This window comes from Empidonax traillii, unplaced genomic scaffold (assembly GCF_003031625.1).
Source record: "Empidonax traillii isolate 1590-97213 ecotype Southwest subspecies unplaced genomic scaffold, ASM303162v1 scaffold1138:size371499, whole genome shotgun sequence".
Lineage (NCBI taxonomy): Eukaryota > Metazoa > Chordata > Aves > Passeriformes > Tyrannidae > Empidonax > Empidonax traillii.
Window position 1 is genome coordinate 90584 of NW_020956331.1, and position 16802 is coordinate 107385.

Below are 16802 nucleotides of genomic sequence, written 5' to 3' on the forward strand. Positions count from 1 at the left end.
GCTCTGATCCTGCAAGGAGTCCCATGTGGGTGGATTCCAGCGCCTTCATGGGTCTCTGTGCAACACATAAATTTCAGATGTCAGTGTTCCACTAAGTACATTTCAATTCTAAATTTATCACACAGATGTGTCTGCTGCAGTGTCTGTGGCCTCTCCAAATTCTTCCTCTGAGAAGAACTTTGTGAGGCCCAGGCTCAAGCTTTAGAACTGCTTGTTTTGTTATCTTCTCTCTGTGTAAAAACCTACAAGGCTTTACTTGTGTTGGAAAATAATTTTTGTGCTCAGATTAAATCCAAATGGTTTCTGTAAGAAAGCAAACCAGGCAGCTGTGGGCTGGGAGATTGTTGGGGCAGTGCCTCGGTGCTCATTCCAGTTCGTGATCGCTTAATACAAGGGCTAATAGCAAAAAAAACAGTTTAGTTCCCTAAATGCCGCTGTTTTGAAGGCATCCAGCTCTGGAAAACTTACAGCTCCAGAGGAAAACATTTCAGAGAAACTAGGAGCCAGAAAAAACAAGCAGAGAAACCTCAAGTTGCTGCTCCAGCTGCATTGCATCTGTGCCTGCCGCAGGAGCCCAGAACCAGGGCACAGCACAGCCCTCTGAGCCAGCAAACCTGGCCTCGTGCGAGGGCTGGGCTGGTACAAAATAATTGCAGGAGGATTTGAAACACCAACCAGCCCTGAGCAGCGTGGGTGGACGTGCACCCCCACTCCAGCTGGAGACTCTCAGGGCCGTGGCGGCAGCTCAGCTGCCCGTGTCCCTGGGAACACCCTCCTGCTCTGGCACCCTCTGGCATGGCCACCTTGTCAGGCTTCTCCAGAAACCCAGACTCCAAATGCAACATTCCCGTTTCAGACAGAGAAAACTGGTGTCTCCTGAAAGAGCTTGTTGGTGAAGAAAAGCAAGGGGCCTGAAAAGCAAACACTGGTGCATGGTGTCAGAGTAATGAGGGGTGGGAAAACAGATGCGAGGAGAGGAGAAAGGTGCTGGATAGATGGAAAGACGCCGGTGCTGGTCACCGCAAACCTGAAGCCTCAGTGACTCGCAGTGCAGGACACTGTCCTGGCAGTGTGGCAGCATGGGAATATTCAGCCTCTGCAGGACATCTCCTCCTGTCAGAAAATGCAGAAACCTGGGGCCTGCAAACGCAGAGTGGGGCCATGCAGAGCCCAGGGCGCTCCCAGTCCCACAGACACTGCCCTGGGCAGCCTGCCCGGGCACGGGGCCAGGACCCCACAAGGCACCTCCCTGCAGAGGGGGCAGCAGCAGGGACAGCACAGGCTGGAAAAAGAGAAACAAAACACACTGTGAGGGTTCTGTTTGACTTCATAGAAACTTTATAAACACATATAGCAACCTATGCTTGTACACACAGGAACAGCTCCAGGGCTGATGCCGGGGGGCTGCTGCGCACATGGGGCGATCCCGAGTTCCCAGCTGTTGCTCCTGGGGCACTGGCAGCAGGAACTGTGCCCAGAGCAGTGGGGACTGTGCCCCCAAGACAGCAGAGATTGGGCCCCACAGCCTCCATCACCCCCAGCACCCCACCACTCCACTGCTGGTCCCATGTTCAGCTGCGCCCACAGAGGCGGAAAAACCAGCACAGACACACAAGTGACAAAGGGCTTTAAAAGGACACCATGAAATATGTCTGCTGCTTCCTCCCCATTGCTCACATTGTCAGACTGAAACTCAGCTCTCCTGGACTCCCCTGCCTGTGGAGCCTGGCTCTGTCTCGGGGGTCTGTGCTGGGCAGTGGGTGCGAGCAGGAGGGGAATGTGACAGCCACTGCTCCTGCAAGACGAGTCCTGGGAGTGTCCCCTCCAGAGCCACCCACAGCAGGAGAACCCCGAGAGCTTCCCAAACTGAAAGGCTTGAGGGGTCCCTAAAGCACAGCCCTGAGCAGGGAAGGAAGTTGGGAAATGCTGGCCTTGTGTGTGGGAGCCACCAGACTGCCACCCCTGGGACAGTCACCCCAGGAGGGGCCGGGGCTGCCGCAGGGCCGGGGCTGGTGGTGCTGCACGTGGGTGGCCCTGCTGCTGGGCTGGTCAGAGCAGCTCCCTCTTACTTCAGCTCCATCCTACTGACTCCAAGACACTTGTCCTGGAGCTGCTGGCAAGGGGCTGCAGCAGGAAGGGCCCAGCACAGCCCGAGGTGCTACTGGTGCCTGTGGCACAGCCTCAGCCACCACAGCACAAGGCTGGTTTGGTTTTAAAGCCTCTTTCATGCACCAGATCCAAAGGAGGGAGCAACTGGGGCACTGCTGAAGCCAAGGGAGCAGGAGCACCATGGACACAACATGTGTGAGCACCAGCGTGTGACATCCAGCAATAACAGACACAAGATCACACACGAGGCAAAGCCCCGGCAGACGGGAAGGATGGTGGCAGCATCCCTCTGGAAAACGTGAGCCAGGCAGGACACAGCACACTCCAGGGATAGAGAACCCGGGAAGCAGTTGGTGGAATGTTTGCCCACTCTTTTGGAATGCTCCCAGCACCTAAGGAAAATCATTCAAAATGAGGAAATTGCCTTTGGGCTGGCAGAGGAAGCGGGGAAGCCACAGGCTGCTGTGTATGGCCCTGGGACAAGCCTCTACTGCTATGGGGGTGCACGAGGTGGTCCTGGCCAGGGACAGCTCTGAGGCAACAGTAACTGCCCACGAGACCACTGCTGAGGGACAGACTGGGCGTCTCAGACTGGAAATCCATAAACAAGAAAACAAGAAATCTTAGAAAAATGGTGGGTTTGACCCCCAATCAGTGAGTTTCAGATCCTCAGCACCTCTGTGCTGGCCCACCAGAATCACCCCAGAACAGAGACTTCTTGGAGTGCCTGTGGGAAGCAGATCTGGTGGGAGTGTGGCTCAGACAGGAGGAGGAGCCCTTGCTGCCCCCTTCCCCCAGCTGCACCCTCGGAAGCTGCTGACCCCGGGCAGGGCTCAGTCCCACTCAGGCCAAGCCTCCGGCCCAGCCACGCCCGCTGGCACAGCCTTCCAGGACAGGGACATGCTGATGCCCAGGAGATGAGATGTCCCACAGAGCTGAACACAGTGCTTCCCCTGTCCCTGCCCAGCACGGGCAGTGTTCCCAGGCACAGTTGCCCCACGCACTGCAACCGCAGCACAGCTCACCAAGCAAGGAACACGAGCACAGAGGAAGGGGCTTCTCAGGGCAAGGAGGGCCAACCCCAGCTGCAGCTGCTCTGCCCTTGTACCCAGGCACGGGGCCTCAGCCCCTGCACTGTCCAAGGCCACCCTTGTCAAGGTATGTTTCCCAAAAGTGGGCAGGTAAATGGTGGCTCCGCTGTCCCTTCCGCAGCTGGTCGGGGTCCCCCAGCCCTGCCCACACTGCCGGACGTGCACGGGCACACACAGGCACTGCCACAGACTGCAGGGAGGAGAGGTGGGAGGGCTGAAAACAGTTCAACACAGACACGTGGGCAGGGCCTGCTCTCCATCATGGTCTCCCTCTTCTAATTTCTTGAGCCACTTGTGGCTCGGAAATCATCGTCCAGTAAGAAGGCTGCTCTCCAGGGCACTGGGGCTGGCAAGGCTCAGCTGTGACTCCTGGGTCACAAGCACAGAAAGTCTCCTGGGTCCAGCTGGGCCGAGCTGCTTACAAAGCCTGGAAAAAGAAAACAAGCTCTATGCTCTGCAGCAGTGCAAATCCGTCAGTGATGGCACAGCCACTGGACTACCACCACCCCATAAATGCTGGATTTGTCAATGCTTTCTGTTTATTATTTCATTTGTTGTCATAAACACATACCTTTAGCCTCAGCTCTCATCACCTGGGATCCTGCCTTGTGGTGATGAAGAACTGGATAAAAGGAAATAAAAGAACAAAGAAAAAATGAATGCAAGAAGCAGGCTCCGATTCAGCTCCACAAGCTGCTCAAGGCTGGGTAACAGGCAGGGAGAGGTGTGCTTCACAATAGAACAAATGGCCTCCCCAGCAGCACTAGCAGCAGCAGTTCTCAGACTCACCCAGAAACATGCTCCCCCTTGGGCAGAGACTGGTGACCTTTCAGAGCTGGAGCTCATTTGGGCAGACGTTATCACAAATGGCACCTGCTGGCACTCAGAGCTGAGGGCTTTGGTGTCCACACTGTCACCCATCAACCCCCACCTCCCTGCCCGCGACCCCCCGGTGTGGGACCAGCCACATGCTCTGATCAGCCCTCCTCAGCTTGCCCATGACCTGTCTCCCCACAAAGCCCAGGCACAATGGGCACTGTGCTGGGCAGACCCACACACATGGCAAAAAGGATCCACAGGGATGAGTGTCATTTGGCAGACTTAATGTATCAAGTTTGTATCTGGATTCACGTTTTTGTGTTCTTTGTGTAGTTTCAGCATTCTAGCTAAGCCCCATCTGCTGCCCATAAGCAAGACGAAGCCAGGCTGGGGCTGGGGCTGGGGCTCAGGGTGGCTGTGCTGGCTCTGCTTCAGAGGGAGCACCCTGTGCTGCAGGGTTGCTGCTATCCATGTGCCACCTTCCCCATGCCAGCCTTACCTTCGGGAAGCCGTCTCAAAGAACTTGGTCCTAGAGGCCACCCTGCAAAGAGGACAGGAAAGGTCACGCCGGTGACCTGATTATTTGCTAATTAGATCCGCTCTGTGCCAGGCAAAAGAGAGCCACAGCATTGGCAGAACTGCAGAGATCCCCTTCAAATGACGGCACTTGTGCCAAGGCACGGCTGGGCTCCTTCTGCCACCCGCTCTGTGCCCTCTGCCCTCACAGCACACACCAGCACTTTGGCTGGGCTGCTTACAGAACCACAGAATCATGGAATCATATGGGCTGGAAAAGACCTCCCAAGATCATCTAGTGCAACCTTTGACCAAACATTACCACGCCATCTTAACCACCGCACTAAGTGCCACATCCATCCATTATTTCCATGTTCTTGCCTATAATGCCATGTGCTGGGTTATATGCCTGCATCCATGCCCTTCATGGCCTCTCCTTCAGTGTCTATGTGCTCATGCCCCCGCTCACAGAAAGAGAAGTTCTCCCAGGCAGTTCAGGAGAGACAAGGCCTGGCCCTGGGTCATGGAGCTGACACTCATGGCACTGTTTTTTCTTTTGTTTAATTCCCACTGAAGCCAGCAGGGTTTCTTACTCTCTAAAATCTGAAAGAAATCTGAGGAGGAAGCTGAACTCTGTCCAATGTCCTTAAGAAGATCCAAGCTGGATCTTGTTCTGCCCCAGGAAGTGTCTCATTTGAGAGGTTTGCTAGGACCAGGAAGGGAGGCCATGCATGCCCTCTGCTCAGCTTTCCAAGTGACACTTGAACCCGTGCTCGCACTGGTGCCGAGTGGATGTCCACGGCTTCCAGCCACTGCACACCCCTGGCCCTGGAAACCATCTGGGTATTTCTCCTCCTCCTCTTCCAAAATTCCTGGGAGGTGATACCTACTCCTACTCCTGCTGCCCAGGCTCACCTCTTCTGCCTCGTGCTCCCCCAAGCCCCCAGGAACCCCCACTGGCACCGCACCCTTCCTGGGCTGCTGGCTTACACAGATGAGGGCATCTCCTCTGCTGTCCCTGCTATCAGATCTGGCCTCTGCTCCAGCTTTGGAGGGACTGGAGTCCTGCAGGGTGGATCTGGAGGTCTCACGGGAGGCCGCATTATCACGGGCTTATCGCTATGGGAACGCGGCTTAGGGACACCGTCACAGTCACCTGCAGGATGGAGATCACAAACACTGAGCAGGAAGCTTTGGCAGACGGGGGATGTTTATGAGGGGACACTGAACAGGTCACTGGATTTAGTTCTGTCCGTCTGCCCCAACACCCTCTCGCTGACAGTGGCCGATTGCCAGAAGGGAGGGACAGAGCCCATGGAAAGGCAGGTCCCGCGCTGCCTGCCCCAGCACAGCCTTCCTGGCACTGGGAACAGGGCTGGTGAGGACAAATGCCATGGAGCTGCTGACTGTGAAGCTGATACTGCCTGGGAATGACAAGTGTTCTTAACTAAATCCTGTGCAGTGCTGTTTGCAAAAGGGAGAGGAACAGCATAAACTGGTGATCCCTGCAGCCACTGCTTCTCTGAGCTTTTATCCAGTAGCGCTACTTCTCTCCTCAGTTGCTTGTCTTCCCCAAGATCCAGCCAACCTCACTATTCACTTAACCCTTCAAAGTCTTTTAGGGCCAAGTCAGCATGGAATGAGTGTGACACTTCAGCTGCTCCCACGTCTCAGGTTGTTTTCTTGTCTCTGCCCCTCCTGCTGAGCTACACTAAGAGGACTCAAGGAGAGAAGCCCCCCACCCGCCCCAGGGAGGGTTGGCTCTGGCCCCTCAGGCAGAGGTGCCTGCCCCGGGGGCAGGGTTGGCTCTGGGGCACACTCACCGTCTCTGCCCCCCGGCCGTGGGGCCGGTCTCCTGGCCTGCAGGGTGCCGCTCCTCAGGGCAGGGCTGCTCACCACCCCGTTGGCCGCCTTGCCTGGCGGTTTCGCCCCTCCATCCTGCAGCCTGGCCACCGGCTTGCCCAGCTCGGGCTCGGGGCGCGGCTGGGGCCGGCCCTCGGCCGGGGGACGCCCCAGTTCATCCCCCCCGGGCCGGGGTGCGGGCGGGCGGCTGCGGTGCAGCGGCTTGGGGGCCTCCACGCCGCCTCCATTGGGGGTCTGGCCGAGCCACTCTGCTGCGGAGCCAAGGGGACAGAGAGCCGTGGGGTTAGTTGTGTGCCACGCTCCACATCCCACCAAAAACCCTTCATCTCACCCCTCTGGCAGTGCCGCAGACCCAGGAGCAGGGGGTCTGCTCCGAACCTGCCCGCTCCCTGCTCCCTGCTAACGCTTCCGCTCCCAGCTCGGGGAAGCATCGAAACGCAAGGCCAGCCCCAACGGTATGAGCAGTCTGGGGGTTTGAAGGAGCAATGTGAATCAATCATGTTTTGCTAGTTCATAAAGTATATTTCATGTACACTCTAATGCCTAAAACATCATCAGAGCTCTGAAAACTCCAATGGAGAAAGAAATTTGTCATCTCTTTGGTAACAATGGGATCAGAGCACAGCTTGCAGTGACAGTTGGAGCAAATTGGGTGCAGAAACATGATTTAAAGCAGATGTGCCCTTCAACGTTATAAGGGCTTCAGCACTTCCTTACAGTCATCTGGATTTAACAGCAGGGTTGAACTTGGTCTAGAAAATACTATCACTGGGCCCTGAAAAAGTGCTTTGGAGTTCTTGCTCTGGATGTGGAAGCACCAGTGGCTGAGCCAGCCCTGCAAACACCACCTCCCTGTGCAGTTCCCTTTGCACCTTTACCTCCAAAGCCACTAAACCTCTCCTCTGGGCCTCTCTTGTGCAAGAACCAGCCTTAGTTTAGCTAATGGAGAACACAGCATGAAGTAGAAAACCCCAAATCCCACAGAATCTGACTTATGACATAATGCAACCAAATGTGTGTATTTTTTGCTTTCCTTTCTCTCAGAACAGCCCTCACTGCCTGACGTGTTCAGGGCTGAGGAAGTGCAGCCCTGCTGCTCTTTCCTCCACTGCTTCCAGAAAGGGGTTACAGGAAGCAAGAGGGGTGAGAGGCAAGTAAGGCATCAGAGAACAGCTGGACTGACCTCCACTGTCCTCCACAGAAGCACCAAAGAAGACAGGTCTTTCCCTCAGGGGACGTTTGGAGATGGTGATGGGTTTGTGCCGCCGGGCAGCCACCCTGGGTGGGGGCACTGGAGGGGCCGAGGTGTCCTCTGGGGGGCCGGAGTAGATCTGTAAAGGGAGACATGTCCAGGTGACCCAAAACAAAGGGGCTGCTGCCTCACCTCCCAGCACAGGGGGGGATGGTGGACACCACCAGCACCCTCCCCATCACCAACACCCTCCCCACCATGACACCCTCCCCATCACCAACACCCTCCACACCACAACACCCTCCCCACCACGACACCCTCCCCACCACGACACCCTCCCCACCATGACACCCTCCCCACCATGACACCGTCTCCACGGCTCAGCAGTGAGATCACAAACACAGACAATCTGTAAAAGCAAATTCTTCTGGAGCAGACAAGGGAGGCTTTGAAGCTTTGGAGCTGACAGGTCTTGAGGAACATCAAAATTCCCACTGGTGAGGTGATATGATCTCCAAAACACCCAAACCAACCCATCATTGTTTCAGCTCTACCGCTACAACCCTTCAGCTCTCAGTTTACAATGAAGTGTGTGGTACCAGGAAATTACCTGGGAAGAAACAGAGACATAAAAACAAAGCTGCTGTTTCTCACTGGTCATGTGGCACCTATTTGGTGGGTTTAATTGAGAGCTTCTTTATCTCAGGGGTTTTTTTTAGAGCTGAAAAAGAATTTCATTTGAATAGCTGAAACATCATGTTAAGGAGCTGCTCCGGGGTTCTTCCCAGGGATGTTAATTGAAGTTATATTAGGCTTGAAAGCCTGGGTTACTGTGGAGGGGTGGCCTGGGAGATGTGGAGCTGGTCCCCTCCCAGCTCCAGCCCAGAGGATGAGAGTGCTGGGCCACCACACCCTCGGGCCACGCTCTGATATACAAAAACATTGTTGCATCACCCAGAAAAATCTTAACATGAAGAAATGTAACATTTTACTTTGATTAAGTGCCCTATTGTGGTAATTCAAACCAAAAGTGTATTCCTTCTTCTCCCAGCCAAAGAGCAGGACTGGGAGATCAAGATGGGGGATGGGAAAGCATATCCCTGGTTTAACCTCCTTGGTCCCAAGGAGCAGCAGCAGCAGCCAGGTTCTCCACACCCCATGGCTGGGCTGCTCTGTGCCCAGCCTGGGCTGGCTTGGGATCATCTGTGTGCTGGGCTTTGCTCCTGACAGCCTGCCCTGCCCCCCTCTGCATGAGGAGAGGAGGAGCAACAGTCACAGAACGATTCAGGTGAGAAAGGACCACAGTGGCCCATACAGTCCATCCCCCTGCTCAGGCAGGGTCTTCTGGAGCAACTGGCACAGGACTGTGTCCAGATGGTTCTGGAACATCACCAGTGAGGGAGACTCCACACCCTCTCTTGGAAAAAAACCCAAACCATTCAGGGTTTGGTGGCAGAGGGCGTGAGCTGGCTCAGTGCCCACAGGGCTCTGCCTGGGGCAGGGGCAGGACATGTTCCCACTCCGGAACACAAGGTCTGGAGTGCTCTCCCTACCTGGAATTAGAGGGAGTTAAAAGCAACAGCTCATGTATTATTAAAACAGCAAAGTACTGCCTGCAGGAGGGCAATTTTTTTGGAAATATCCACCTCATTCCTATATCCTGACCAGAATCCAACTCTGTTTTTAAAAGAAGTGTTAAGTTCCCCATGGATGCTTATAGAGGTACCACAGAATGCTGTTTTCACAAGGTGCTTTTCAACACCTGAGACCCAAGCTAAACCCACCACAAACAACTCTGTTTAAGATGTGAGTGCAACCTCTGCTTTGCTTCTAAATGACAATCCAAGTTAAACAACCTGAAGGTACAAAGATATTGACCCTTTAGGGAGGGTTGTATAGGGAAGATGTTTTCAGAACCACCAACCTATTTAACTTAACCATAGTACTGAAACATGAGCTGTGAAAACAGTAATATTATCCACAAAGACCTCGTAGTTACTTTGTCCTCAGAGTCTTCACATTGCACCACATAACCCACATCCCCTCTTCCTCCAGACTCATCTGTTTGCTCATGTGTGAGGTGAAGACACTCTCAGCTCTAAAACACTGAACTTACAAGCTCAGTCTAATAAATGTGACTTAACCTTATTGCTAGACTAATTAAAAGCAAGCAAAGGGACATGTGGCTTAATTAAAGGTGCCATACCAGCTCTTGGAGGTGGCAGGGTAATGGTGTGGTGACTCAGCCTGAGCCGTGGGCTGTATGGGGGGAGGACAGAGCCTTAGTTCTGGAGTGAGGCGGGTGAGACCCCAGATACAAACCAGTCCCTGTTTTTCTGTGAGAACTTATTAAAAGACTTCACAGAGACCTACAAAGGAACTGTCTTGTGTCTCCATGAGCTTCTGGTGTGGATCCTCAGAAGTGTCTCTGAGCTCTTTCATCCTGTTTCTCTGGTTTCAATCCTCGGCACAGCCAACTTCCACCCCCGCATCTGGTCCCACCCCCACATCTGGTCCCCACCCGGTTGTTCTGGCTCCACATCTCCTGTTGCAAGAACCTTGCTGATCCAGCTTCAGCTGCCTCTTCCTTTCCCGAAGGGAGCTTTGCCCCTGCCCCTGGGCTGCCCTATCACTGGGAGCTGCCTCAGCCCCCTCACAGCAAACAGCATCCCTGAATGGATGGCTCCAGAGCTTTCCTTCTCTAAGGCATGAGAGAAGTTTGGACACTGTGTATGCTGTTATGGAAAGCTGAAGGACCAACCCACTCCTCGGAACCTGGGGCAGTTACCAGGGAAGCAGTCTGCACCCTGCTTGGGATCTGCTGCTCGGGATGCAAATGCTGCTCAAGCTTTAAAAATTAACACACAGCTCTTGCCACCCTAGCCACCCTGACATCCCTGAGCCGATATCAGATGTTGCCAGGAGCAGGCAGAGACAGAGGCATTTTCTGCTCTCCAAAGACAGAACCCCACACAACAAAGCTGTTGTCTGCATGTGGATCTTCAGCACCATCCCAGCAGCCTGACCCTGGGTGATGCTCAGGCTGAAACAGCCAGCACAGACCCATGGAAGGCAGATGGGGCTGGAGGCTCTCCAGGGCTCACTGCCCTGTGCAGAGCATGGCCCAACACCACAGGCACGGGACACCAGCTGCAGCCTCCTCCGACCACTCCACCCCAGGCAGCAGCTCCCCAGACTCCCCACACTCCAGGGAGCAGCTCCCTCTAGACTTCCCACACCATCCCCATGCTGTCCTCACATCTGGATCTGAACGGATCACATTCACAGTTGAATTACTTTCATCAACCATTCAATACTTGTCTGCTCTGGTTTTTTCCCCTGATTTAACAGTCATGCAGTGTCTCATCTTGGACTGTGTACACTAAAACCAGTATTGCTCTGGCCTAGCCCCTGTCTAGCAAAGGAAAGTGTCAGGTCCTGTAATGTCCAGCCATATAACAGGGGTTTTTAGCTTATTTAAAAACAAAAAGCAAAAATGCCCAGACTCGGTGTTTGCTCTGGGATCAGCTAAAGGCAGCGGTGAGGAACACACGTGCTCTTCTTTGTTTCCTCCTGAAGCCTTTCAGAGCTGTGTGTTCTATAAACCCAGCCTAAGGAGACTCCAGAAGGAGCCAGAGTGCTGCTGCGTTGCCACAGCAACAGCGTGCAGGAGCCGCTCCGGGCTGGGGGAGCTGCCACGTACCTTCCCAAAGTGCTCGATCAGGATCTCGACCACGATGTTTTGGAACTTGATGTTCATCATCGCTGCCACAGTGTCCTCCTGCGCTCGCATGAGAGTGGGCCCGAAGATCACCCCCATGTTGGACGGTGACATCAGGTTCTCCCGGCTGTGCTCACAGACACTGCAGAGAGCAGGGGAAGGGCGAATAAGGTTTGGTTTGTTTTTTTTCCAAACAGATCTTATTACAAGCCCTAAAAAACCAGGATACAGTAAGAATCAGTCCTTCAATTTTCTTCACTGTGTTTCAGGAGAACTTGTTTCCCAGCAGAGACAAACACGGTTCTAGCTCCGACATGCACATTTGGCTTGGACAGCTGCTGGCGAGAGCAACGTGCTGACAGCATTTTCATTTGATCCCTTCCCACTCCCAGTTCCACTTTAACTCTGCAATCAAAAGTCATCTGCACAACACATATACAAAAGGACTCAACAAAGGAATAATTTAAATCCTATATCCTATTTATCCAGAACTAATTTCTGGATTTAATTTTCCTTCTCTCTGAGGGAAGAGGACTGAAGGCAGGGAGCACACTTCAGTGGTTTCCAATAAATCTCTGCACAGCATCTGCTCTCTGAGAGACCCCAGTTCCACGTGGCAGAGCTCTGCCTGCCCAGCAGTTCCCCAGCTCTGGAGGAGGATGGAGCCTGCAGGGCAGCCCTAGACGTTGGCTGCAATACAAACCATGCAGGTGGGCACTGCCTCAGCCAGAACCGGGCCTGAGGAGAGACTGGTGATGAACTCTGGGTTTTCCCTGTAGCTCTGGCCTTAAAGGGTTCTGTCTCCAGGGGGAGAGTGAAGAGAATTTAATAGTAAACACTTTAAGGAATAAACTCAGTGACCACAAGCATGACACCAGCCTCATGGGGCACTTGGTGCATTCACGGTGCACACCAGGCACTTGGCTCAGCCTCGCACACAGAAAGGCTCCTAAAACCACACAGACAGATACCTGAAAGGTTAAACCAGCTCGCAGGCAGGGTCCCCCAAAGCAGTCCCCCTGAGGGACCATGGCATTGGGGCGTGGCACTCCCCTTCATGTGTCAGGGTGACAGTGCCACGTCAGCCCCGCTGATGGAAACAGTCCACGTTTGAAAACAGCTTCTCCAAAGCAATTCCTGGAGCCCAAAGTATTGTCCCTGCCCACCAAACCTTTCAGTCTGGAGTGACAAGGAGGCAGGAATACATCCATTCCCAGTGCAGTGCTGGTGCCATGATCATCAGTAACAGGCTCACAGGTGGAGCTACAGGTCACTGCTCAGTGCCACCAAGCACCCACTGCCACATGCCTGTGCCAGAACCTGACCAACATGCTCATGTCTTCTGGCTGTTCTGAGGGCTCAGGAATCGATCCACAGAGCTGAAGATAAAACCAAAGGTCCACATGCAGCCCATGGGCACAGGTCCCACAGCCATTCCCAAACCCCAGACCTAACATTCCTGTTAGAGGTGAGATTTACAGCCCTGCTCTCAAGAGGGTATTTTAATTTTAAAATAATTTCCTGCACTGTATGTGTCAGAAAGGGGTGGAAGGGGCAATCAGAAACAGAAGCATCTCCTCATGCAGAGGGCAGCAAGGATAATCACCTTATTTGTGCAGTCCAATTCCCAAGGGGGCTGTGGTGAATACAATTTTGCAAACCTAACCCCAAAAATGGCTTGTTCTGCCGATTCCATTATTCCCTTTCTTTGGTTTTAGAGGAAAACATCTGCTTACTTGACGAGGTGCTGGATGAGGAGCTCCAACATCTCCCTGTTCTTGTCAGGCAGTTTATACACCAGTGCATGAATAGCTCCCAGCCTGTAATCCAGGTTCTCGGACTCTGCAAAGCAGTAACACAAAGAAGAGTTTGTGCCCACCACTTTCAAAGTAAATACACCAGGGAAAGATAAAGCCAAAGGAAACCTGTGGGAGCTGATATTTTGTGCAGTGTGAGAGCAAGAGGGAGCAGAGGGAAGTGAGACTTCACAGCAACAGGGTGAACACTGGGAGAAACAACGTGAAGTGGAAAAAGGAAGAAATGGAGCTTGAAAAGGAGCTCAAGGCCACACTCCAAAAGAGGTTGGGCACAGGCAGGTCCTCCCCTTCACACCCTCACCCTGCACACCTGGAAGCACATGGCCCCTCTCTGGTGTCTTATCAGCACAGAGAGCTCTAACACTGAACAGCACCTAAAATATCCTGCAGGGAAAAAACCTAAGTCCCTGAACCAGAGAGGTCACCCTTAGAAGCATAAATAATCCAGAAACAATAAAATGTTCAGTGTCAGAAGAATGGTTTGGGATCTAGTGGCTGGGAAGCTCAATGCTGCAAGTTTCTGAGGGAGGGCAGTGAAGGGATCAGGCTCCTGCCCTGATCATGGACTTAACCAGTTCTGAAACTAATAAATCCTGGGCTTTATTGAGCACCATCAGCAGGTGGTGGAACATTTCCCTTTCCAAGAAAGATTGGGTGTTATTCATTCTCCAGGGAGCTACAGGGAAGAGAGGTGGCCCCTCCCCTCCCACTGACTTCTAGGAGGCACAGAGGAGTGAGGGATGCTCCGATGCCACATATTTCTGAATGGCAGCACTACCATGTTGAGAGCAATAACCAGCTTCCTGCATCCCTCCATCTCCCTCACAGGACACTGGCTCCCAACATGCTCTGAGGATGCAGCCAGTTCACAACTGTCACAGCTTATCTGCAATGGCCACAGTGAGGGGACAGTGGAGGATGGGCCAGCTCAGCACCCGTGAGGGCCTGGCAATACACCTGTGCTTCCTGGCTGACCTCTGCTATTCCTGCTGTGGCTCAATCCCAAGAGCTGCAGCAGAGAAATGTCTTTCATGTGCTGGCAGACACTTTGGATTCAACATCCCAGGACAAATTTCATGACCTAAAGGGAGCAACTATCTGTGTGCTATCTGTGTGGCAACAGCACATCCCATTCCCTCAGGGGTTTTAAAATAAATGTATCAATACTATAGGGCAACAATACTTGTAGGACTGTTGTGCTGCTCTCAGGTGAGTGACATACCCTGGCTCTCAAGACCCCCTGAGAGCATGAAACCCTGTTCAAAGGAAGGGCGGGCACTCCAGCAGCAAAGGAAAGAAGGAAAATCCACCTTCCCTGCACAGGTAAGCACTTAAAAAGAAGGGCCACTGCTATTTGTGCAGGGGAAGCAGCTGGACACCACGGAGTTGGGCTGGCAGAGCTCTGCCAAATGAGTTTGATGGACCCTGTGTGGGATGGGCAGGGCCAGGGCACTTACTGGCAGCCAGGACCAGCTCTTTGTGGAGCTTGTATGTCATGACGGGTTCAGACAGGTTCCTGCAATAACCAGAAAGAAAACTGAGTTCTGCAGGGCAGCATGACCCACTCGTCACCGATCCTGCACTGACGGGAAACCGGCTGGTCCCTCAGTGCCACCACAGCGGCATCTCCTCCCCAGGCAGTATTCCTGAAACAGCTCTCCCCATGGCATGGGGGGGTTCTGCAATACCCATATTTATCAAAATCCATTCCTCTTCCCCAAGCCTTTGTGACTTTGCCCCTTCCAATAGCCAGATGTAAACATCTAGCAAATTACTCCACTTTTCACCTGAACAACCCCAGGCTCCTTTGCCCCCTTGGGGCAGGGGTGACCTGCAATGCTACCTGAGATAGAACTTCAGTGAGCTGGTAATGGTCTTGATGTCCCAATCCCCACTCTGGAGATCCACGTCGCCGGGGCATTTCGGATCTGGAAGAAAAACAAAATAGCTTTAAAATAAGGTTCATTTAGAGGTTGTTTATAAATAGTCTGCTCTGGTGGGGTCTCCCCTCGAGACATATGAAGCCACAGCAGCACACAAAGAGAGCTTCTGATTCCCATGGCTGGGAAAAGCAGAACAGCACCAGTGTCAGGACTTTGGAAACAATGGAGAGCAGTGCTAATGAGGGACACGGGGGGAAACAGAAGATAAAATTTAAGCAGTGCTGAAAAGTCAGTGATGACGTATTCTCTATAGCTTGCTTTTTCCCAAGACTGGTAGAAACAAGACATTTCAACAGGCCCAAGACAAGCTTTCTGACATCCATAGTAATCTGAGTGCCAGCTCCAGTCCCTCCTTTGCTCCCCTGAATGCTGTTCTGGAAGCATTCCTTCTCGCTGCACGGCGAGGAAGGAGCTCAGGGGAGGCCCAGCAGTGTGGAAATACAGTTTGCTCCTACTTATCCTCACTGAACAACCACTTCATGTCTCTGGTGCCATGAAGTGAAGGGTGGGGTTGTAGGATGAGGGGCAGCTATACTAAAAAAATAAACAGCTGGATTTATTTTTAAAAAGCAATAGGACTAGAAACAAACAAAAAAAAATCGAACTCCTTAGAGCAGTTCAGGTTGAAATCCTGCTGCAGCAGTTATTTCTGTGGTGTTGAGCTTTCCATTGTGCATTCACACCAGTGGGGTGGCAAGTGGTTGTCCAAGCCACGCAGATGAACAAAACAAAAAGCCACTCACTGGTGCGGTTTGGAAGAGAAAACCAGAGCTGCTCACAGGGAGGGTGAGAATCAAGCAGCAATAAAACTTGAGGCCCAGCAATGAGTCACAAGTGAGTGGAGCCAGGCAGCTGCCCCAAGTCGTGGCTCCATGAGAACTGGGCACAGCCAGATGCCAGCACAAACCAGCGTCTTAATAAACAACATCCAGAGTAGGAGCAACAGGAAACAACAGCCAAAGGTTTTGAATGCTGCATTAATATTAGATGTCTGAGCTGAGGTGAGCCTGAGGCACCGAGGCAGTGAGGTGATCACACTCCCTGCCCTGTGCTCCAGCCCCCAGGCAGGGTGCAGACAATGGCTCAGCCTTGGGCACACGAGACCGAGCCCAGTGCTCACCCGAGGGGTCGTGGGTGACCACGGGGTCAGGGCACGATGGCCTCAGCCAGGTCCCAGCCTGGGAGCACCTGTGCCAGCACAGAGCTGCACTGCTGAGCCCCACGACTGCCGAGGGGGTCTCCTGGAAAGACTGGCCCCAGCTGTCGCGTTTGTATGACAGACAGATCCAGTCACAAGCAGGCTTACAGCAGGAATGCATCCATTGACTTCTTAACAGGTACACTGACTCCTGAACGCACACACTGAGGTGTCCCCATCATTCCAGGGAAAAACCTTACACCAGGATGGAGGCCTCTCTGCAGAGGCTGCCTCCCCAGTCCAGCTCACTGTGTTATCCCAGCCCAGCTCACCAAGATACAGGAAAGAAGGGGAAAAGCCCAGGAAAGGAGGGGAAGATGTGACTCAGAGGGGTTGCAGGGACCAAAACCCACATTGGACATTTCTGACTGTGGTACCTGATCCTCTCTGTCACTCCCCAGCAATTCAAAAGTGGGACAGGGTAATTGCATGGAATAATTAATTCTTACCAAAAAAGGCATTCAGCAACTTCTGCACCTGGATATTGCTGCCAACAGTCCGGTACACACCCTCCGTGGTGATTCCTAAAGAGG

At 53.2% G+C, this 16802-nt stretch overlaps 1 protein-coding gene across 3 annotated transcripts in view; it reads right to left on the minus strand.

Moving 5' to 3' along the window:
* Positions 1 to 3302: 3302 nt before the first annotated feature.
* Positions 3303 to 16802, minus strand: part of OPHN1 (oligophrenin 1) — a 49835-nt gene continuing 36335 nt past the window's right edge. Inside the window, exons 14-25 of one of the 3 annotated variants that reach the window (XM_027905278.1) lie at positions 16719 to 16793; positions 14972 to 15056; positions 14586 to 14644; positions 13048 to 13153; positions 11294 to 11453; positions 7582 to 7729; positions 6365 to 6649; positions 6037 to 6044; positions 5526 to 5692; positions 4510 to 4560; positions 3772 to 3822; positions 3303 to 3627 (exon numbers count right to left, since the gene is read on the minus strand). In XM_027905278.1, the coding sequence (XP_027761079.1) occupies positions 4515 to 4560; positions 5526 to 5692; positions 6037 to 6044; positions 6365 to 6649; positions 7582 to 7729; positions 11294 to 11453; positions 13048 to 13153; positions 14586 to 14644; positions 14972 to 15056; positions 16719 to 16793 (1139 nt within the window). In that variant the 3' untranslated portion in view covers positions 3303 to 3627; positions 3772 to 3822; positions 4510 to 4514. Of the gene's footprint in view, positions 3628 to 3771; positions 3823 to 4509; positions 4561 to 5525; positions 5693 to 6036; positions 6045 to 6358; positions 6650 to 7581; positions 7730 to 11293; positions 11454 to 13047; positions 13154 to 14585; positions 14645 to 14971; positions 15057 to 16718; positions 16794 to 16802 lie in introns of all 3 variants that reach the window. The other 2 variants (XM_027905279.1, XM_027905280.1) reach the window with 2 other exon arrangements.